General features: G+C 41.3%; 1 protein-coding gene across 1 annotated transcript in view; it reads left to right on the forward strand.

Moving 5' to 3' along the window:
- slc12a7b (solute carrier family 12 member 7b) overlaps window positions 1-24,340 on the forward strand; it is a 150,470-nt gene that overhangs the window by 116,466 nt on the left and 9,664 nt on the right. Inside the window, exons 10-21 of the mRNA XM_083651989.1 lie at window positions 1,177-1,275; window positions 1,778-1,835; window positions 3,136-3,310; window positions 7,148-7,266; window positions 12,708-12,806; window positions 14,424-14,543; window positions 15,345-15,449; window positions 18,650-18,818; window positions 20,527-20,722; window positions 20,846-21,015; window positions 21,188-21,319; window positions 21,872-21,979. Coding sequence (XP_083508115.1) covers window positions 1,177-1,275; window positions 1,778-1,835; window positions 3,136-3,310; window positions 7,148-7,266; window positions 12,708-12,806; window positions 14,424-14,543; window positions 15,345-15,449; window positions 18,650-18,818; window positions 20,527-20,722; window positions 20,846-21,015; window positions 21,188-21,319; window positions 21,872-21,979 — 1,550 coding nt within the window. The remainder of the gene's footprint in view (window positions 1-1,176; window positions 1,276-1,777; window positions 1,836-3,135; window positions 3,311-7,147; window positions 7,267-12,707; window positions 12,807-14,423; window positions 14,544-15,344; window positions 15,450-18,649; window positions 18,819-20,526; window positions 20,723-20,845; window positions 21,016-21,187; window positions 21,320-21,871; window positions 21,980-24,340) is intronic.

Genomic DNA, 24,340 nt, shown 5'->3' on the forward strand with positions numbered 1-24,340 from the left:
AGACTCAGTCTGCCGCCCATCTACACTCATTCATGAAATGTTAGGTTTTTGAAATGCTTGTTGAGAGCATTTTCACAATGACTCGGTATTCACAGATGTTTCCTTTATGCAGGATTACTCTTTGATATGCACAATCTCACCTTTTTACTCAAAGCCACAAGTGCATTAATTGATTATGTAGGTCATCAGTTAAATAAGCCTCCTTTTGGAGACATTAATTTATTATGTAGGTCATCAGTTAAATAAGCCTCCTTTTGGAGACATTAATTTATTATGTAGGTCATCAGTTAAATAAGCCTCCTTTTGGAGACAGCGCCACTTTGAAAATTCATGATCATTAATGACCTTAAATGATTCAAAAGAGCGATATGTGATATGATATAAATTATATGATATGATGATAAAAAAAACATTTGCAAATGAGCCTCTTGTATCTCTGATAAATACTCCAATATGCAGGACTCTGCTGGAGTGATAAAGGAACAGTTCATCCAGTTCTGCTCCCCCAGGTCCCTCAAGCCAGTTGAAACACAGGTCAAGTTTGTCCATGTAACACACAGGGCAGTTGTCAGCACAAACCACTATTTCAACTGGCTTGAGGGTGAGTAGATGATGACAGAATTTTGATTTGTGGGTTAACTGTTCCTTTCATGCAGTGTATGTGTATCTCATGGATTTGATGTTTGAATCAAAACACTTTGGTTGGTCCTGATGTGCATAATGTTTGATGTATGTTAGCAGCCTTTCAAGGTCCAGGCCAGTCAGGATGAGCTCTCACCATTACCCACTTTGTGCAATAAGATGGTAAAATCTCTTACATTACATATTGCATTAACGGCTCTGGTCCTGCATTAAGTTATATAAGCATGCTCATCATTAGTAGAGAGTGTGCAATTCTATAAATCCCCATTAGTACATACAGGACAGAACCAAAGTAGTGTGTGGTAGAGTTGAAGGCCACACACCAGTGATTTGTATGACTGGTGATGATGAATCTCTGTGAATGCTATATAATGACTTGCTTTCAATTATGCCTTTTTTTCATCCACAATTTAAAAAACACACATTGAGGGGGGAAAAGCAAAATTGCCACTTATGTGAGAGATAAACCCAAGTGAAAACTGCCAGTCAAGGTTGGTAATTCCTCTGTTCTGTTTTGACCCCCCTCCCCTCCAGGTATCATGGCTGGCTCCAACCGGTCAGGTGACCTTCGGGACGCCCAGAGGTCCATCCCCATCGGGACCATCCTGGCCATCGCCACCACCTCCATCATCTGTATCCTGAAACCATTTAGCATGACACTGATTATAGACAGTCTAGTCACAGGGCCAGAGCTGTTGATTTAGAAACTATTGCTCTAATTTAATCGGCCAGGCCCCACTACTTTCCACTGCTTACTGTAAAATCTGGGAATCGGCACTAGGTTGTACAATTAGCTAATGTTGCCAAACGTCAATGCAATTGCAGCAAATGGAGGCTGGTTAATATTAGAAGCAGAATTGTTTTGCAGAAACCAAACAAAATGGAAGCTTCAAATGGGTTGAGGCTCTCTCTATGGCCAGATTTAAAGATGCAAAGTATCTGTCAGGGATTGACTTGCTTTTGGAATCCATTGAACCAAAGAATCCAAGCATGGGCAATCGCCCAGTACATTATGCTTTGGTATCACCCCCGCACTACTAACACAGCTGATACCACCAAATCAGTGTCCTAGTGCTCTGTGACAGAAAGGCATTACATATAAATTCACTGTACTGTTTCCTGACGTGTTTCCCAGACATTACCTGTGTGGTGCTGTTCGGTGCCTGCATTGAGGGTGTGGTGCTCCGAGACAAGTAAGAGTTGCACACTCACATCAGGCACGTGCACAGATAGACCCCAGGTGGTGCTCAACTAAGCACCTGCCCTTTTGGCCTCTGACTAGATAAGTGCCCTTTTTGCATTACTGTCTTTCAGAGGCCGTAGCGGGCTTTTTAAAGGTAGAGTGAATATACTGCTATCATGTGAAACTAGGGGTGTGTTCGTAAATGTCACTCCAAGCGCCCAGAGGGCACTTTGGCACAAACTGGACTGTTTGTAAATTGGGAGCGCTGTTGGAATACAGTGTTCAGTTATTCAAAGTGCTACACTCTCTCAGTCAGCAGCACTCCGTCTGAGGAGATGGAGCAGCAGAGCGCCAAGAGCAGATGAACTGCTGAAATGGTTAAAAAAACACAGGGGAAGAGAAGAGAACAGAGGAGAGGAGCTGAGAGCAGATAAGAGTGAGCTGTTTGTATGTGTAGCAGTTAGCTAACTGCTAGCCAGTAGCATGTGTTTCTAAAACGAATGACCCGTTCGTTAATTCATACAGAAAGAGTGTGCTCTGCCTCTTTGAACAGCCGCACTCTCGTTTTACTGTAGAGTGTCAGATTGGATTTAGGAACGCACCCTAGAAGACATAAGGCATCCATTGGTACCAACCATGTCATGATAGCTTGTTAAGGATGGGGATAAATAATGCTCCTCTCTCTCTTGCTCCAAATGTGATGTTGTTTGAGGATGTCTCTCTCTGCTGTCATACAAACACTTAACCAACAGCGCAACACGTGTTTACTTTCATTTTTAACGCCGGAGGAACGTAACCGTTATAATGGGCCTGACAAATAGACACATATGAGAATGAGTTGTTGTTTCTGAGCATAATCATGTTTCCCCTTCTACTGTGGCAGGTAGCCACCGTAAAGATGCTAGAAACAGTTTCTACAGTGTTTCCTATAGAGTGCCAAAGTCACCTCCTCTTCTGGGTTAGGCATACGAACCAAGTGATTTCATCTGCCATTAATTTCGCTAAGACCAAAAATAAAGAAATTAAAGCATTTTTTTAAATAGTTTATTTTGTTCGTTTTTATTTTGTTTTCTTTTGTTTTCTTTTGTTTTCCTTCCATATTAAATGTAAAGCCCAGTTCTTACTTGTAGTAGGCTACTGTATACATGTACTGTTCAAACATGTCATCCTATCACAAACTTTATTTTCATTTGGATGAAAGCTGTATTTTACACTCTGAACGTCTCTGAAGAGTACAGTATGGGATGGCTAAACAGGAGCTTTGCATCTACATTACAAGGCCATCAAATATGATTGGGATTTCTTTCCAGGTTTGGCGACTCGGTGAAAGGGAACCTTGTAATCGGCACCTTGTCTTGGCCCTCGCCTTGGGTGATTGTGATTGGCTCATTCTTCTCCTGCTGCGGGGCGGGGCTTCAGAGTTTGACTGGCGCCCCACGGCTACTGCAGGCCATCGCACGAGATGGCATTGTACCTTTCTTACAGGTCAGACACACATATGCACAAATATGAATGTTCTCTACAGTCTTTGAACTGTCAGTCTTTAAACACACAGACTGTATTGTATAGTACTGTACATCGTCTTGCACTCATCTAATAGTTTGTTTGAGTGAGCTGAATTTGCATGCGTCTTCCTACATCAGAATCAACTTTATTGGCCAAGTATGTACACATGCAAGGAATTTGACGTGCATTGCTCTCACAATACTCACACACATGGGGGGGGGGGGAGTATTCTAAAAACCTTGTTTCACAGTGGCGTATATATACATTCCTGCAGTTTCAGGGCATTTAGAGACAGAATTGGGGAAAATACTGTACAATGAAGGCAAAAGCATTATTATTGCTCCAAACGGCTTGAAATGGCCTGAAAACAACAACGCTAGCATGTTGCTACACGCTGAAAATTGCAAGTTTTGCCGAAGGTTTGGATTGTGCAATAAAGCAGGCCTGCTTTGTACTTTTGGTAGAAGGTTGTAAAGATAACAGAGCCTTTTCCCCCCACTAGCCCAGAGTGGAGGTATGACCAGCCAGACACTCTCCCAGTGCAGGCAGGTAGTCTGGCAAGCGAGACTACAGCCAAAATAATGCTTTTGCCTTAATTGTACAGTATTAAATCCTCTTCCTTGTTGCCTCAAACCAGACCCAAATCCAGACCCAAATGACACATTTAAAGACCCCCTAAAGTAAAAAAAAATAGTTTTTCTTCTCGCTCCTTCAGTTGGATGTCTGAGCTTCACTGTGCAGAATGGTGCCTTTGCAGAGTTTGACATTATAAAGCTGTGTTCACAGACGTCTGCTGAAAGTGGAAACTTCTCTGAGCTCACTGAAAAGGCCATTTTCAACAAGCAAGATTCTTCTCTTCCTCACGAATCTTGGAGCCAATCCCTGTCCAGTATTCAGCAGTTAAAGGCCCAACACATTCTCACTCCCAACCTGTCATATACTGCAGATCGGTCAGGAACGCTTGTCGTCACTTTGTTTATTGTTTATTTATTTGCACAAAGAAAATTAATAACAACAGATAGTACAAGTATCTTAATACAAAGAAAATCGTGCAGGTGAGGGAAAGAAACCCGGAGGGGCTTATACAGTAGGACGAATCAGCGTGACGTCACTTGCCACCCAGAAATGCGGAACCCCGCGGCAGTTAATAGTATGAGTTATGTCAAACACAAATTTATATCTCAAAAACTATACATCACATCGCTTATATTTTGACATTCTGAGTGAGAGCAGAATTAGCTCAAGAGTTTGATGTATAATATATGCATGTTGTGTTAAAGTTGTGTGAACTGTCGCAGTTTTTAAAATGTAAACAGAATCAAGCAAAAAAGTGGATAAACTCATTTCTGAGGCAATACCCAACGCGTTTCAACCGTTGGGTTTTCGTCAGGCTGTAAGTGAATTATTGAGAAATTGAAACACAAAAAGACATATTTGAAATGTATTAATGTCAAATATGTTTAACAGCTCCAGAGTTTAAAATAATGGGACAGTGTGAGCATTCCAGGGAGAGTTCGTGACCAATCTAACAATTTTCTTTTGTAATAAAAAATTGGGAGAAAGACTGGTTTTGTACATGCTTGCCCAGACTATGTTTCCATAAGAAATTAAGGGATGAATCATAGAATAGTATAGATCCAGGAAGTTTTTCCTTGACAAGACATGTTTTACTCTCCGTAAAATACCACAGTTTTTTGCAACTTTATTGGACACATAAGAGATGTGTTTTTTCCAATTAAGTTGATCATCAATGTTTACTAGGGGCGTCACGATACACTCAGTTCACGATACGATACGTATCACGATACTGGGTTCACGATAACGATACGATACGATACGATTTTAACAATATTTTTTTAAACTTGAATAATGACAATATATGACTGGAAAAGTAGAATTTTATTTGAAATGCACAAATACAAAACATGCTGTTGTGGGAAATTGTTATTACAATAACTAGAAAAAACATGAGATTGGAGATAAGGCTTATCTTGAAATAGAATGAGTTACACCGTCACTTAGATTTACTTTGAACTAAAAGGTTTCTCAGCAGTATAAATTCTCATTATGCATCTTCAGTTTTTCTTCAAACTCAAACAACAAGACTTTTCTTAGTCTATTTTTTATGCATCTTCAGTTTTTCCTGTCAAGTAAACAGTTTTGCCAGAAACTCAATTGAATGGTTTCTCTCCTGTATAACTTCTCATGTGTCTCTTCAGAGACTTGTTCAACTGAACTACTTTCCACACATTGAACTTCAACAAACAAAGACGTTTCTTTGTCTATTTTTGAAAAAAAAAAAAAAAAAAAAAATTGCGATATGAGATTTCATCTCAACGATACATATCGTGACGTTTTACTATCGCGAAATTTCGTGGGACGATATATTGTGACACCCCTAATGTTTACACCTAAAAACTTAACAGAGGAAACATATTCAAGTGTATTGTTGGCTATAAGAATGGGACAAAGTTGATTGGATAGAGTTCTATTTTTAGGCTTGAAGATCATATAAGCACTATTTTTAACATTAAGTGATAACTTATTGCGTTTGAACCAGATATCCATTTGATCTAAAATAGTGTTCATACAAGTAATCAACCTATGTTCCTTTTTGTCTGTGAGAAAGATGTTTGTATCATCGGCATACAAAATAAAGAGTGCTTCTTTAGAAATCAAGTGTAATTCATTAACATATAAAAGAAAAAAAAGAGGACCTAAAATTGATCCTTGTGGAAAACCACACTGTAAGGGACTGTATGATGAATTCACTCCATTCCAAATGACGCATTGTCATTCCAATGTCACGAGTGAGAATGTGTTGAAAGCCTGTGTCGTATGCTGTGATTGGCTAGTTAGGTTCTAGATGACCCTGATTGGTTGCTTTGGGTTTTTAATGAGGCAGAAGGGGGGGAATTCATTTTAAGGATTTTAACAATATATTTTAACCTTTTTTTGTGGGGTAAACCATCAGACACAACTTATTTAAACTAGAGTATTTTACATCTTGAAACATGACTTTAGGGGGTCTTTAAACATTTGCAAAAATTTGCAGTAACTACCGTATACAATACAGTAAGTGTGGTGTAAAGCAGCTATTCTCAACCACTGGGATGTGGCCCACTGGGCCTCAGAGCACCGTGTAGTGGGCCACGGAGGCAATGGTATTGCCAAATATATTAATAAAAATAAAATAAAAAAGTGTGATTACAGCTAGTTATTTATTTATTTTTATATCTTCTTATTTTTATACCCTTCTTGAACTAACTTCTTTCTCTCTCTCAAAAAAAAACTACTAACCTAAACTAAACCACTTGTACCACTGTTCCTTCAGAAGTTGTAGTTGTCATAGACTGTGTTGCATAGTTGATTGCTCTATTGCTGACAAAAATGTGTTATTGTAAGTCGCTTTGGATAAAAGCATCTGCCAAATGACGTAATGTAAATGTAATGTATATCTAAATGTGCTCAAGCATTATATAGATCAAAAACCTCAAATTAAATTGCATAATTTCAATTACTTTTTTCTCTGTCTCTCATTTATCTGGGAAGGTGGTCCTCGGAACTGTTTTAACAATCAGAAGTGGGCCTTAAGTTACAAACGATTGAGAACCCCTGGTGTAAAGTGTATGCATGTTGTATTTTGCACATAATGTACTTTGTAGTTGCGTTACAGTTCAACATGAATGAAATGCTCACTCTGTCTCTGGTTAGATGTTAGTATCATTAGATCATATAACGATTTTGAAGAAGGTTGACATGTATCATTCTTGAATATTGTTTGTTTGTGTGTGTGTGTGTGTGTGTGTGTGTTAGGTGTTTGGCCATGGGAAGGCTAACGGGGAACCTACCTGGGCTCTGCTGCTGACTGCTGGGATCTGTGAGATCGGCATCCTCATTGCCTCCCTGGATGCTGTGGCCCCTATCCTCTCTATGTCAGTATCCTACTGAACACTATCTGATACTAAAGACAAAACCTACTGAACACTTTCTGATACTAAAGACAAAACCTACTGAACACTATCTGATGCTAAAGAGAAAACCTACTGAACACTATCTGATGCTAAAGACAAAACCTACTGAACACTATCTGATGCTAAAGACAAAACCTACTGAACGCTATCTGATGCTAAAGACAAAACCTACTGAACGCTATCTGATGCTAAAGACAAAACCTACTGAACGCTATCTGATACTAAAGACAAAACCTACTGAACACTATCTGATGCTAAAGACAAAACCTACTGAACACTATCTGATGCTAAAGACAAAACCTACTGAACACTATCTGATGCTAAAGACAAAACCTACTGAACACTATCTGATGCTAAAGACAAAACCTACTGAACACTATCTGATGCTAAAGACAAAACCTACTGAACACTATCTGATGCTAAAGACAAAACCTACTGAACGCTATATGATGCTAAAGACAAAACCTACTGAATGCTATCTGATGCTAAAGACAAAACCTACTGAACGCTATCTGATACTAAAGACAAAACCTACTGAACGCTATTTTTATTTAACCTTTATTTAACCAGATAAGACATTTGAGATACAAGATCTCTTTTGCGAATGTGATCTGATGCTATCTGATGCTATCTAATGCTAAAGACAAAACCTACTGAACGCTATCTGATGCTAAAGACAAAACCTACTGAACACTATCTGATGCTAAAGACAAAACATACTGAACGCTATCTGATGCTAAAGACAAAACCTACTGAACGCTATCTGATGCTAAAGACAAAACCTACTGAACGCTATCTGATGCTAAAGACAAAACCTACTGAACGCTATCTGATGCTAAAGACAAAACCTACTGAACGCTATCTGATGCTAAAGACAAAACCTACTGAACGCTATCTGATGCTAAAGACAAAACCTACTGAACGCTATCTGATGCTAAAGACAAAACCTACTGAACTCTATCTGATGCTAAAGACAAAACCTACTGAACGCTATCTGATGCTAAAGACAAAACCTACTGAACACTATCTGATACTAAAGACAAAACCTACTGGACGCTATCTGATGCTAAAGACAAAACCTACTGAACACTATCTGATACTAAAGATAAAACCTACTGAACACTATCTGATGCTAAAGACAAAACCTACTGAACGCTATCTGATGCTAAAGACAAAACCTACTGAACACTATCTGATACTAAAGACAAAACCTACTGAACACTATCTGATGCTAAAGGCAAAACCTACTGAATGCTATCTGATGCTAAAGACAAAAAGAGTATGAATAATAGCAATATAGTAGGGTCATCTGTGGCACTTCCGTGACCGTGGAGAGCGAAGGTCCGTTTCTCAATGGATTTGTCATCTAGGAGGGTTAATAAACAAATTTAGCCGGGGTGTATTTTTAAAAAAGGCGGGGAAAATATTTGAGAGACCAAAATCCAAAATGTCTGCCGTGGAAATGAACTTTTTAATGGTTTGACCTACAATGATGCACAATACATGGTTTCAGAGCTTATACTGGTCAAGGAATACATATTTGGTGTTTATATAATGATTCAACTTATTTTTTACCTTCAAATACAAGATGGCTGCCAATTTTGAGCTCTAAAAGGCAGTTTTTTCAAAATCGTCATAGAGCCTTCATATTAGGCTTGAATGACAGGTGTTCTCATGATGAGTTGAATAATATACAGTATAAGTACACAGAAGTAATCTCTGAGGTCATTAAAGTCAATGTTTGTGTGTAAACAACAGTTGCTGATTTGCGGTTTCCCATTAAATAGGGTAGGCTACTGAGAATATGATGTCCAGTTCATCCCATCACATTTTCATAATGAACCAAAAACAATTTTGCACTATAGCCTAACATAAAATAGTATTCTGTATGCAAAGCTAGCAAGGTTAGTTGCTTGAGCTGAATTTAAAGGTCAACTCAAAACAAACAATGAAATTAACTTTGAAATTAAAACTGAATCCTAGGCTATTAAATTTCATCAGCACACAGTAAAGGAAACTTGTCTTTGAACTCAGCTGACTGTCTAGTCCTAATCCCTGTTGTGCAATGTCCCTTTTCAGTGAAGTTTTAGTTTTTGTTAAGAGTATGGACTTTTAATCTTGACCTTGTTGGTAGGCAACGGCCCTTTTTCAGTCAAGCATTTTCAGATTAGCCCAGTCAGTCTGTGAAGCAGTCAGTGTCAGCACCTGCGCAAGCTCGCTTTTTCTCTAACTAATGTTAACATTACACACTTTAAGACACTTTGTTTGAGGATATAAAAGGAGGTACGGTGGTGTAGTGGTAAGCACTATCGCCTCACAGCTCGAAGGTCGTGGGTTCGATTCCCACCTGGGACGATGTGAACTCTGAAGGAATGCATGCCCGTCCGCATGTCCTCGAGTGCCCACCGCCCGGGTGGGGTCGTCAAAAGGGCCATTCTGTGTGGAGTTTGCATGTTCTCCCCGTGCCTCCCAGGGGTTTCCTTCATATAGGAACCCCCTTCACCAAAAACATGCAATATCCTGGTTGCTAATGTGGTTCCTCCTCTGGTCGTTAAGGGCGCCTGTTCAGAGGGAGGGGAACTGGTTGGAATAGTGTGAACCTCCCACGTGCTATGTCCTACCGGTGAAGCTTCCCCTGTCAGGTGAAAAGAAGCGGCTGGCTAACTGCCCATGTCTCGGAGGAAGCATGGAGCCAGTTTCGGCTCTCCCCAGATCGGCAGAGGGTGGAGTAGCAACCAGGATAAAGAAATTACGTTAGCACTAATGGGGGATAAAAATGGGATAAAAAATCGGGGGGGGGGAATATATAAAAAAGAAAAAGAAAAAGAAAACTTTGTTTGAGGTTATCAACGTTATTCACTAGTCTAAAGATAGTTCTACCATCAAGAACATATAAAACAAAAGCAAAAACAATTTTTATTTGCAGAAGTCATCATTGATATTTGGTGTTAGCTAACGTTAGGTAACATTATTATTTTTAGCTAAAGTTAATGTTATCTGTCTCCACAATTCTGTCAACTGACATATGCATTTGCTTTTGAAAATAAACAGCGTATAACAGCAATATAATATAACAGTAATATAATAGCGAGTTGCTTTCCCTCCCAATGAAAGACAAAGCACACAATGTCCTATGAATGTGTCCTAAAATGTGACAAGCCTTGCAAGCCCACCGATACAATAAATCAAGGCAAATGGGACAGCTTACAATTAAAAGCCCAAGACTGGTCAGGACTTGATAAATTTGATGATGTTTACACCACCACCTCCTGGGAAGATGGGGCAACCAATCGGTACATGCATTCGTCATGTTATATTTCTATTTAATCTTCAGTTATGCTTAAGCAAGCCAGGCTGTTTATTTTCAAAAGCAAATGCATACAGTATGTCAGTTGACAGAAGTGTGGAGACAGATAACATTAACTTTAGCTAAAAATAATAACGTTACCTAACGTTAGCTAACACCAAATATCAATGATGACTTCTGCAAATAAAAATTGTTTTTGCTTTTGTTTTATATGTTCTTGATGGTAGAACTATCTTTAGACTAGTGAATAACGTTGATATCCTCAAACAAAGTCTCTTAAAGTGTGTAATGTTAACATTAGTTAGAGAAAAAGCGAGCTCGCGCAAGTGCTGACACTGACTGCTTCACAGACTGACTGAGCTAATCTGAAAATGCTTGACTGAAAAAGGGCCGTTGCCTACCAACAAGGTCAAGATTAAAAGTCCATACTCTTAACAAAAACTAAAACTTCACTGAAAAGGGACATTGCACAACAGGGATTAGGACTAGACAGTCAGCTGAGTTCAAAGACAAGTTTCCTTTACTGTGTGCTGATGGTATTTAGTAGCCTAGGATTCAGTTTTAATTTCAAAGTTAATTTCATTGTTTGTTTTGAGTTGACCTTTAAATTCAGCTCAAGCAACTAACCTTGCTAGCTTTGCATACAGAATACTATTTTATGTTAGGCTATAGTGCAAAATTGTTTTTGGTTCATTATGAAAATGTGATGGGATGAACTGGACACCATATTCTCAGTAGCCTACCCTATTTGATGGGAAACCGCAAATCAGCAACTGTTGTTTACACACAAACATTGACTTTATTGACCTCAGAGATTACTTCTGTGTACTTATACTGTATATTATTCAACTCATCATGAGAAGACCTGTCATTCAAGCCTAATATGAAGGCTCTATGACGATTTTGAAAAAACTGCCTTTTAGAGCTCAAAATTGGCAGCCATCTTGTATTTGAAGGTCAAAAATAAGTCAAATCATTATATAAACACCAAATATGTATTCCTTGACCAGAATAAGCTCTGAAACCATGTATTGTGCATCATTGTAGGTCAAACCATTAAAAAGTTAATTTCCACGGCAGACATTTTGGATTTTGGTCTCTCAAATATTTTCCCCGCCTTTTTTAAAAATACACCCCGGCTAAATTTGTTTATTAACCCTCCTAGATGACAAATCCATTGAGAAACGGACCTTCGCTCTCCACGGTCACGGAAGTGCCACAGATGACCCTACTAATACCTGCTCTTTCCAGACGAAAGCTATGATACCTTAATGATTTCATTGTTAAAGCCACTTAGACCAGATTATGAGGTGACAGGTTAAAGAAAGAATAGGCTTTGAGTTATTGGATACTACGGCACGATGTTTAGCTTATTGTTTGCACAATATCTGATCCCTGTGTCATTTTGCATTCCTCTTTATTATCTTGAGGCAGAAGCCTGGGGGAGATTATTATGTTCAGTCGTGAGAGTGCAAGTGTGTGAGTATGTGTAGCTGTCTGTCTGTCCACAGCTAATCTCACATTCTACTGGACCAGTGGCTGTGTTACCAAATATTTTCCATCTTTTACAGAATGATTTTAACAATGATTTTAACATTGATAACAATGATGGAATTGATCTGCAGATGCTCCGGTTCAAAACGAGACCACATTTTTCTATGGATGTTTGTTTTTGAGCCATGACAAAGGCCAAAAAGTGGCCTGCAACAGACTACGGTAGGTAAGGCTTGGTTTTAGCCTTTCCTGCTTGACTGTCTGGCTGACATTATTGAAGGTTTTAAATGACCTCTGCTGTAATGTTTGATTGAATGAATACAAACCACGATTGTCTGCAAATCTGGGTGAAAAAACCAGCAAAAGAACCCGCCAACACTAATGTGACGTACCTTTTGACTGTAAGGGAGCCAGTGTTAACAGGTGTTGTGTCCAAGTCTGCTCCCCCATCAGATAGTGTTTCCCAGTGCCCTTCACATTTGGGTTTTGGTTTAGGTGAGGTCATGGTTAGGTGTAGCGGAGCCTGGTGGAGATCTGCACTCTACTGAGTGCACTTTTCTAGTTTTCTAAGTGTCCTTTCGGCTGTCTGTTCCTCTGCCAGGTTTTTCCTGATGTGCTACCTGTTTGTCAACCTGGCCTGTGCTGTTCAGACTCTGCTGCGCACACCCAACTGGAGACCCCGCTTCAAATACTACCACTGGTGGGTTAACTGATGCTTTTTTAATAGATGATGTAACTGATGTATCGTTGAAATACGTCTGTATAAGTACTGTTAGTCAATGAAAAGGACATTGAATGTCTTGAGAGGTTAGTGTCTTGGAACTCTTGCACCATGTCAGGCTCACTCAACCTGAGTTTATTGTTGCTATTGGGGTGACTGAGGCTTTCCTTATGGAAACTATCAGACGCATGCAAAGGCATACAACTTACAAAAAAATACATGCACCTCGTATTGTAAGGATGTAATGTGAGGACGGATAAAGAATCTACAAGTTGATTTACCAACCATGGACTCATCAGATGGTGACTTGGCTGATGAGAACGAATAAGAAGCCACATAGAGTCCCTCATATCATTGACAAGTTTAAACCCCCCTTGGCATAGAATCACAAGTTAACTTAACAACACATGGATTGGACACGGCCAAAGCAGCCACCAAATGCTGTGTGTTCTGTTACGTCACGTGCAGCAGCTTGGCACACAGTGGCCAGCAGGGGGAGTCGGTCTGTTGGTAACATGGGCCTTGGTGTGTCTGACCTAACAAGATTTGGCTGGCGAGTGACAACTGACAGTAAGCAGCGGCTGGCTGATTTTTACGTGTGTGTGTGTGTGTGTGTGTGTGTGTGTGTGTGTGTTCCCTAATGTACACACACACACACACACACACACACACACACACACACAAAATGATTCTATTTAAAACAAGTTCAAGCATGATGAGGGTATTTACCAGGATTTGGTCCACAATGCAGGTAGAGGACAATTCAGCACGGCATTTTTAGTGGTGGCTTTCACTGCATTTATCCAGGCTTCAATCGAGTACTGCTGCAGGGATGATGTATTTTTGTAGGCTTACCCAGAAGTCCCACTTCCTGGTTCTTGCATGTAAATGTCAATGGGATTTTTACGGTCTGTGGTTAACAAAAGTTTCTGAAACAGTGAAGTTTGTGTGATGGCATCTGAAGTACAGAGGAAAAAAGAGCCCTGAATTGTTGAGTGTCACCTAAGTTATAATCGCGTTCTAACCACAAACAGGAAGCACCTTGCCTGCTGCAGTCTCCTCGCCTTGCAGTGGTGAACCGAAGTTCAATCACGGGTGTTCACAGTTATTCTGAGGATAAACGCCATCACAGTTTGTGTTGAGCAGGATAATCTTCACAAATGAGGACCACTTTTATGACTTTTGAAGTGTTTTCTGAAAATCACAAATCAAAAATTCATTTACGCTTTGAAAATGATAAAAGTGGTCCTCATTTGTGAAGATTATCTTGCTGAACACAAAGTTCGCTGTTTAATAAACTTTTGTTAACCACAAACCTTATTTCAAGCATTTAACCAAAATCCCCATACAAAAAGCCCATTGACTTTTACACGTAAGAGCCGGAAGTGCTAACATCCAGGTCTTCCGGACTCATTCCTGCAGTACTCCATTATCAAGCCTCTCAGCTGACCAGTTCTGAAACTGTATCATTGTTTGGGCAAGACATTTTCCTTGAGTTTTGCGAATGGACGAAGTATGAAAGCACCAGCAGTAATTACGGTAATAGTAGTTTGTTGATGATGTTGAGAGATTGTGTGTGTGTGTTTTCTCCCACAGGGCCTTGTCCTTTCTGGGAATGAGCTTGTGTCTCTCTCTCATGTTCATCTGCTCCTGGTACTATGCTATAGTGGCCATGGCCATCGCTGGCTGCATCTACAAATACATTGAGTACCGAGGGTAAGCATGGTTTTGTGCACAGTGATTACAAAGCTTGCAGTGGTATAAATGCTCAATCATTTTTCACTCACAGTTTCTTGTCAGGAAAGATGATAAATATGCCGAAACGATGCAAAAGAGGAAAATGTATTGAAAGGGGAATAAAGGAGAGCATAGATTATGTACAACTTAACTTAATCAGATACCCTGAGCTTTATTGGACAGCTGAAAAATAGAGTTCTGGGCAACAACAAAATGGCACTTCAGTGCAGAAAGTGCCCAAGTTGAATATCTCTGCTGTCAGGTAAAAACACTCGGTCAGCTACATTTTTATTTTAGACTAGTAATCGTGCATTTTATCCATTGGGGTTTGAAAGGATTTGCTAATTTGAAGATTCATACAGTATTTCTCTGCCCATAGAGGACTATATAAGCCTTCAAATACAAGCATAAAAATCACCAAGATAGGAGTTACACGAGTTTCACCTTACAGCAGCAGGCCTTTTAAATTGCATTAAATACATCGTGGCATCAAATAATTTCATTATAGTCTATTCTTAACACACTCTGCTAGCTATGCTTTCCTAGTGCAGTTACAGGGAAAGATGCTTGTGGGTAGAAGCTAGTTGTGGTTTCACTGGCAGTGCAATCACCAATATTGTAAATGTCAGAAATAAAATGGGGTGTATGCTATCCAGAACTTACACTGGAAGACTCAGCTGTTAAATTATACATTCAGTCTCTCTGAGCAGATATAAATGTAAATAATATAATTGTTTATTCTGATCATTTTCATCCTCATTCATCCGTTCTCTTTACCAGGGCGGAGAAGGAGTGGGGTGACGGCATCCGTGGCCTGTCTCTTAATGCTGCCCGTTATGCACTCATTCGCCTGGAAGAGGCGCCACCACACACCAAGAACTGGAGGTGTGTTTTTCTTATTGTACTTTTGGATAGAGACTATCAAGTCAAGTCAAGTTTATTTGTATAGCCCTAATTCACAAGCATGTCTCAGAGGACTGTCTAATGTCTAGCTAAATCTAGCTGACACAACAGTAAGAATTACAGTAGTATTAATAACAAGATTGAACAATCATATGATAGAGAGAGACAGAGAGAAAGGGAGAAAAGGGGGATGGAATGTCGGGGAGGAGAGAACAGGGAAGGGAGGAGGTGGGGGGGAGCAAGTGAGGGAGAGCGGGTGGAATGTGGGGAAGGAGAGAGCAGGAAAAGGGAGGAGGTGGGGAGGGAGAGTGGGGGTATGTGGGGGAGGAGAGAGCAGGGAAAGGGAGGAGGTGGGGAGAGAATGGGAAATGGGGGGGAGAGCAGGGAAGGGGAGGAGGTGGAGAAGGGGAAAGAGGAGAGAGCAGGAAAAGGGAGGAGGGGGAGCAAGGGAGGGAGAGCGGGGCGATGTGGGGGAGGAGAGAGCAGAGCAAGGGAGGGGGTGGGGAGGGAGCAGGGGAAGGGGGAAGAGGAGAGAGAGCAGAACAGGTAGAATATACTGTGGCTGGGCGATATGGTCATGAATAGTCACAAGGGACAGTAAAGACAGGAAATGTCCGGTGGGGCCTATTGCTGATTTAACATGATTTAACCTGTATCTAACCGTATGCCCAGAACTTTGAGATTGTTAAATCAATTTTACAAACATGAAGTGAAATACCTCTTTTCCCTTTCTGCCTCCTCTGTTCCCTGCCGTCTCATAGTATTGATGTAATATGATTAGGAACTGAATGAATGGTCACGTGTGGCAAGTCATTTGCTCTTTACAGAGGTTGTGCGTGTGTGCTTGCATGTGTGCATGTGTGCGTGGTTACAGTTGCATTGCGTCAGGTAAATCAGTACAAGTACACTCATAGTATCAAAACATAAACTTGAGTGCCCTCTAGCCTTACAGTATCTTTGGAAATGTGGATACTGGCATGGGTACAAGTGCCACCTGACCGTGTTGGGGAGGGGAGAGACAAAGATAGACATAGACACAGACAGAGTGAATTTGATTAATCTCTTGGTCCCTAATCTGACAGAGGCAGTTGATAAGCCCTGGTATTCAGGCCCACACCGACTGCCCTCGCTCACTGCCTGTCCAAAAACCAAACCACTCACATTTCTCCTCTGTCTATATTCTAACCTGCACAGACATAATAATCAAACAACCTCTCCTGTTATTCACATGACAAAGCAATTAAATATAACTCCCCTCTGCTGTCTCTTCCTGGCTCTCTCTTTCCAGACCAGCCCCCCCACCACCCCGGCCTGTTCCGATAGGAACAAGGTCCCACATCAGTCTAGCAATGAAACTGGCTACGGCGGAAATGCTGACTTCCATTCAATTCCTGTCTTGATTTCATACAGACATAATACTTTCCCCTCAACACGATCTGTCTCTAAATCAGACTTAATCTCCATTCCCCTTGTAAAGCAAACGATACAAGTTCCAGGCTCTAAAAATATTAAAGCCGCACTCCTTAATGTCAAATAAATCTCTCCTCGTCAGTGATCTGATTACCAGTTATAATCTGGATTTAATGTTCCTCACCGAAACCTGGCTCGATATGAATAACAGAGTGGCTGTTCTGTCCGAATCAGCACCGCCTAATTATAGCTTCATTGACACTCCCAGAGCTGATAAGAGGGGGGGGGGAGTAGCGATTGTCTTTTCTAATATGTTTCAATGTAAGCAGGTAACATTTGGAGACTTCTCATCGTTCGAATACCTTGCTGCTATTCTGAAATGCTCAACTACTGTTTTACTGCTATAGACCACCAAAATACTCAGGCAGCTTTCTTGTTGAATTTGCTGATCTACTCTCCTTAATTTTCATGGAACATGACTGTATATCTATTGCTGGGGATTTCAATATTCATATTGATAACCCAAATGATAATTTTGCCAAAGAACTGAATATCTTACTTGACACTTTTGATCTGTCTCAACATGTTTCAGGGCCTACTCACAACCGAGGCCATACCCTGGATTTAGTTATTACTAGGAGCTTTAAGTCCTCTTCTGTGTTGATTATTGATGTTGCGTTGTCTGACCATCTTTGCATCTTTTTTTAAATGGAAATCTCCCCTGAGATCATTAATAGGTCACAAACCGTTAAAAGACGAGACATTAATGCAGGCACCAGCGCGCTGTTTATGGAGACATTTTCTTTATCTCCTCCCACATCAGCTTCTGTCAATGACATTCTCGATAACTTCAATTCAACAATTCTGAATGCTATTGATAGCGTGGCGCCTGTTAGGTTAAAAATGCTGTCTGGCAAGATTAAAGGAGAATTTCATTTTTTTTTTACCTGGACCCCTCTCCTGGCAATAATTATGATTTGGCCACTCACCCAGCGATCTCCACGGCGTTTCTGGCCGTCCTAGCGTTGTTTTGAGATCAATAGCGTCCAAGCCAGTCGTAAAATGGAGCTGAGTTGGGCCAAGTGGGAGCCTGTCTTTCCTGCATCTAAATAGCTATTTTTATTCCCGTTTTCGCCACATATCGTCATAATCTGATCCCTCAAGAACCACCAGAGTGATATTTCGCCCCAGGCTGTTTCCTGGAGTCTCCCAGGGATCAAATTACCTCAAACGTGATCTCGGTCACCAAGTCTCGTCAAGTCTTGTCAAGTCCCGCGATACTTTCCTGCCCGCTGGCCAACTACAGGTACACGCTTTGCGGTGGTGGTTTTAGCGTAACCTATGTGGGGTTTGGCGTAACCTATGTGGGATTCGAAATAACGCATCCGAGATATAAAACGTTATGAATATAGCCACGTTATAAACAACAAACTAACGCTGGTGATCCGTATGGAAACAGTGTTACTCGAAATGGTTAGTTTGTTGTTTATAACGTGGCTATATTCATAACGTTTTATATCTCGGATGCGTTATTTCGAATCCCACATAGGTTACACCAAACCCCACATAGGTTACGCTAAAACCACCACCGCAAAGCGTCCTACCTGTAGTTGGCCAGCCGGCAGGAAAGTATCACGGGGCTTGACGAGACTTCTTTTATTCTTTTATTTTCCTGTCAACCATTTTATGTGAAGCACTTTGAATTGCCTCTGTGTATGAAATGTGCTATACAAATAAACTTGACTTGACTTGACTTTCTTTATTCTTTCCAGGCCTCAGTTGTTGGTGCTCCTGAACGTGGACACAGATCTAGTGGTCAAGCACCCTCGCCTGCTGTCCTTCTGCACTCAGCTGAAGGCGGGGAAAGGCCTGACCATAGTGGGAAACGTCTTGGAGGGAACCTATCTCACCAAGGATGCAGAGGCCAAGAAGGCTGAACAGGTACAGTGGTAATACGCATGCACGCACACAGACATGCACACGTCTGTGCAAACAGAGACAGACACACAAGTCATCACAAGTCTTTATCCGTCACTGAATCAGTTGTGCTTCCTGTTGCCCTCTTTCCACTCATCAGACAAGGCTCTGTCAAACCAAAAGTGTAATTTCATTGCCATAGTTGGTGAGATAATATCTTTTACGCTGCCTCAAACTATTGCTGACAAACAAATTTCAGAATCTAACGGACAGAGACCGATCCATAGTCCTCCCTTTGGTGGGGGACAACCAGCAGCAGATGAGAGAGAAGTGTATGAAACAGTTGTGACAAGTTTTGTACACCTGAAATTTAAACTGACACTGCCACCTACTGGCAACATTGAGCAAATCACCAGAGGAAACATTTTCATCTTTTGTTGCAGGGGGATTTGTCTGTGTCCTCAAAAGCAATTTCAGTGGATTGCTTAATGTTCACTAGCAATCTACTGCAGAAGCTCCAGCAAGTACAGATTACATGGACTCATGTGATGCATTGACATCTCTAGAGAACTGTCTTAAAACAGAAACATTTAAGATATTTAAGATTCTAATGAGTGCTGACTGTTAAAGCAGGACTAAACCCCCCAGATTTCTGGCAGAACGGTATTCTACTTGATTTGAAAACTCTGCAGGCAAGATGGCCGCCTATACTCCCTTCTTTAGCTGGCAGAATTCCTCCCCCATAAACTAACATATCTTGGCCAATAAGTATGTAACATACAAAATAAAACAACCCGTAATGTCTTAATTTGATGTAGAATGCAGAGGACATGTAACTGTTTAGTTAAACTTGCATTCCAGGAATATTGCTCTAAAGATAACGTAAATGGCTCGAGACTGTTTCGTCCTGAAACCCACTCGCTTTGCGCCAGACACAATCGATTTGGGGGTGGAACACGGCGGGATTGGCCAACGCCAACGCCAGTGCCCAGAACGGTCAAATCAAATCATCGACAGAGACGCTATTCTCAGTGTATCCGAGATAGATATCATAGAAAACGTTATGAATATAGCCACGTTATAAAAAACAAACTAACGCTGGTGATCCGTATGGAAACAGTGTTATTCGAAATGGTTAAAAGTTCTATCAATTTGGTCATTCAGTGGCGTTTTACTGCCATGTAACATAACTAACTAGCGGCTAATATTAGCCACAGTAGGCATTACCCATGGATGCATTGCTCTTAAAGGGCTCGCGCCGCGTGAACTACAGTAATCACATGGGGGGGAAAATTTTCACATGAGTGGGGCACGCGCTAACCCCACCGTGACGTCACCATGTACCAAATCTCCCATTCATTTGAGGGCACAAAAAAAGCAGGTTTGAACCCATAGAGGGAACTTATGCTGCTGAAAATGATACAAATGGTACAATGGTAACAGTTTGGTCTCAAATGTGGACATTTTGACCAGAATTCTTCACACACCACCCCCAAACTCATATATATTGGTTAAAAGCTGAAAAAAAGTGTTTTGGGGTTTAGTCCTGCTTTAAATTTGAAAAAGTGGTAATGCTCAACTAGGGAGCAAATGACTATGTTACTTTCTCCATAAACAGATTCACCCCCCCCCCCTCAAATGTGATTAATGGTAAACAAAAAACAAAATCAATTTCCTTCCTTGTTTCCTTCATCCTCATTTTCCATTTGTATTTGTCCCTCACTCTGTCCAGAACATCAAGGCATCCATGTCAGCAGAGCGGACCAAGGGTTTCTGCCATGTTGTGGTGTCCTCCAACCTGCGAGACGGTTTCTCCCATCTCATTCAGTCTGCGGGGCTGGGAGGCATGAAGCACAATGCAGTCCTGATGGCCTGGCCTGGCCTCTGGAAGCAGTCCAACGACCCACAGTCCTGGAAGAACTTCATAGGTACACAGGGTGGAGCCACATCAGAGCAGACACCACACACTGATGAATAGCCTACATGCCTCTCATAGACACTCTCATTATTTACCTCTCTCTCTCTCTCTCTCTCTCTCGCTCTCCATCCAGAGACGGTGCGGGAGACCACGGCGGCCCATCATGCCTTGCTGGTGGCTAAGAACGTGGACAGTTTCCCCACCAACCAGGACCGCCTGGGGGAGGGCACCATCGATGTGTGGTGGGTGGTGCACGACGGAGGCATGCTGATGCTGCTGCCCTTCCTGCTGCGACAGCACAAGGTGGGCTAGAGTGTGTGGGAAAGTGTGTGTGTGTCTGAGATAAACCAACGATGGATCATGTGCTAAGAAAAGAAGAGCGGGGGAGAGAAAGAGAAGCATGTTTTTGAATTCATTTTTTCCACCCTCCCTCCCTCCAAACCAATCAACGCCCCTCTGTTTTTCCCTCGTGCAGGTGTGGAGGAAGTGTAAGATGCGTATCTTCACCGTGGCCCAGATGGATGACAACAGCATCCAGATGAAGAAAGACCTCCAGATGTTCCTCTACCACCTGCGACTGGACGCAGAGGTGGAGGTGGTGGAGATGGTGAGACTCTGTTCTATAGAATAACACCAGACAAGGCCCTGTGATGGATTGGGGTGCACCGACGCATTGGAATGCATATATTTACGTATACTACATAGACAGAGACATTGTCTACCACCTTGAACAGCTTTATTATTGTTTTTTGATGCATAAGACAAACCCAAAGCAGAGTAATTTATTACAAAAGGCTAATCAAGAACTGTATAGATAAAAATGAATAAAAAAAATCTCTATCACATGGGTGCTCTCTAGTGTCAGATACCGAAAGCTTTGTACCAAGAAGGTATACAAACATTGGGAAAGTGGTATGTACATCAAGCCATATTGTCCTACAGTAAAAATAAAGGTCCGGTCTCTCCATCCAAACCTAAGAACAGTAAAGGATTTTATTTTATTTTATTTTAAACTTCAGCAAGTGGATATGAAAGAAGTTCAAATGCTATTCCCCTGCACACCAGTGCCAATTAGAATTTGTAAATGCACATTAGGTTAAGTTGGAGCTTCTGGTTCAAAATGTTATTGATTGTGATGCTTCTCTGCCCTCTTATGCAGCACGATAGCGACATCTCTGCCTTCACCTACGAGAAGACGCTGGTGATGGAGCAGAGGTCTCAGATGCTGAAGCAGATGCAGCTGTCCAGGACTGAGAGGGAGAGAGAGGTAACACACACGTCATCCACCGTAACTCATCCGCACTTTCACTCTGCCTTTATCTTTGTAGTTGCGTTACAGTTCAACATGAATGGAATGCTCACTCTATCTCTGGTTAGATCTTAGTATCATTAGATCATATAACGATTTTGAAGAAGGTTGACATGTATCATTGTTGAATAGTGTGTGTGTGTGTGTGTGTGTGTGTGTGTGTGTGTGTGTGTGTGTGTGTGTGTGTGTGTGTGTGTGTGTGTGTGTGTGTGTGTGTGTGTGTGTGCACACGCGTGCGTCTGTGTGTGCGTGTGCACACAGTGACGACTAGTATGAATACTGTATCTAGATCTGATTATACTGTATAGAAAATGAAATGTCAGTGGAAGCCCTTTGGGTAGATTCGCTAGATTATACTCCAGATAATTTAATCACAGCATTATCTGAGTAATATCTGGCCAACTGCTGCACTGTGTGACAATTGGCCCCTTTTCCTGTCCATCTGCCAATGCCTCTGGGGGCCACGCCGCCCTGCTCAGATTCAGAGTATCACTGACGAATCGCGTAGCTCGATCCGGAGGAAGAACCAGGCCGGTGCCCAGGGCGCAAGCCCCAGCCGGCAGTCCTTACAGATGGTGGAGGACACTCAAGAGGACGAGGTAGCCCAGTTGTCAAACCGCTGTCCCTCACTGTTAGACACACAGGCCCGTCTTCACAAAGCTGGATCATTGGCTGCCGTTGCGCTTGTCATTTAACTGTGACTTTTATCATCTAGTCATCATAGTGTGGACATAATCATGCCACAATGTATGTATGAGCAATAATGGAGAAATATTATACAGATGATCAAATAATAAATATTAGCATATGGTGCCATGAGAGAGTGTGGAGATACAATGATGGGATTGTATAAAGTTGATGGCTATGATCAGAAATATATTGCATTGAAATGATAAGTCTAACCATACCATAGTCCTTGAGTAGGTACTATTCAAGGATCAGTTTTGTTTTTGGGATCATGTCCCTGAGATGTTTTTTTGTTTTGCTTTTTGTTTTATAATTCGTTTTTTTTTTTTTTTTATTAGACTAGGAGTAAACCCAAACGGATTAATTAGAGGTCCAGACCTAAACTATAAAGGCATTGTACAACAATAATGGTGATGATTAAGGATTAAGGACAACCAGGCTTAATAGCCAGTTATTCTAGGATGGAGAAGATTGTAGAATGCAGTTAGCCACTGGGGTAAAGGCAGCCAAGAGAGAACACTGATGGCATCCATTTTCTGACAATGACCAAACTGGTCGAGTAGCGCTACTTACTAATAGAGCCATTGGAAGCTGCTTTGTGAATACCGGCCTGTCACATCCTGAAACCCCCTCCCCCACCCCCACCTGCTGGGAGGAAAGAGCGGACAGTATCGTCACAAAAGATATGTGGGTCCACATTAATATATTGGCAAAGTGTAACTTAACTGATCCCTACTGAACTGTCCCGATGCTGTAAACTCACCCATCTGTTACTTAAAGTGGGTTAAAACTATTATTTACACCTGCTATAGTCCAGTTCTGGTCAATACTGTCCTCTCCTTTTTTCCTTTGAGCAAAATCACCACCACCACCACCCTCATCATCACCACCTTTACAAACCTCACCTCCACCCAACCCCCCCCATAACCTGTTCATCAGCCAGTCTTGCCACTCACTTACATAACCACAGTCACGGGTGATACTGACAGTGATGGCTAGTAGTCAGCAAGCATAACCGAAAGACGAGTATCTTCTAGAAACCGCACTGATAGTTTAAAAGTAAAACACTTGCACCAAAAGGATGTGCAAGTTATTGATCACAAGGTCACCTCTCTGGGCTGGCCAAGCCCCTTGGAGCCTCTTTCTACCAGCAAATGTAATATTTTCTCCTCCCTCTGTTGGCTTTGAAATATCACGTTTGGTTTACTGGATGAACAGCCAGTGAATGTCTCCCCTGTAACTCACCAAATTAAATATTTGAATGAAGAAGGGCTAAATATTTTCTTGCAGTGTTGAGATAAAGAGCGGGAGGATATGACACAAGGATTATAGTCACTTTAGGCTTTTATTAGCCTGTTGACTCACTAGTTATTACAACCGTCATCTTTCCTTGATTAAAATAACTTGATTAAAATGTGAGGACATGTTCTGTGTTTACTTCTGTATACTGTATCTCAGTGTCATCTAATTTTGGTCTGGAAGATTACATTAAGCCTCTGTGCTGCATCATAGATCCCGGTATCCATATCTACATTATGCAGAACGTTATTAATATTAAAACCCCAATCCATTCTTGTTTGTCACTGCCTGGAAGTGTGGAGGTTGGACTGTAGCACAGACACAGTGGCAGCG

Source organism: Poromitra crassiceps, assembly GCF_964638095.1.
Source record: "Poromitra crassiceps genome assembly, chromosome: 2".
NCBI lineage: Eukaryota > Metazoa > Chordata > Actinopteri > Beryciformes > Melamphaidae > Poromitra > Poromitra crassiceps.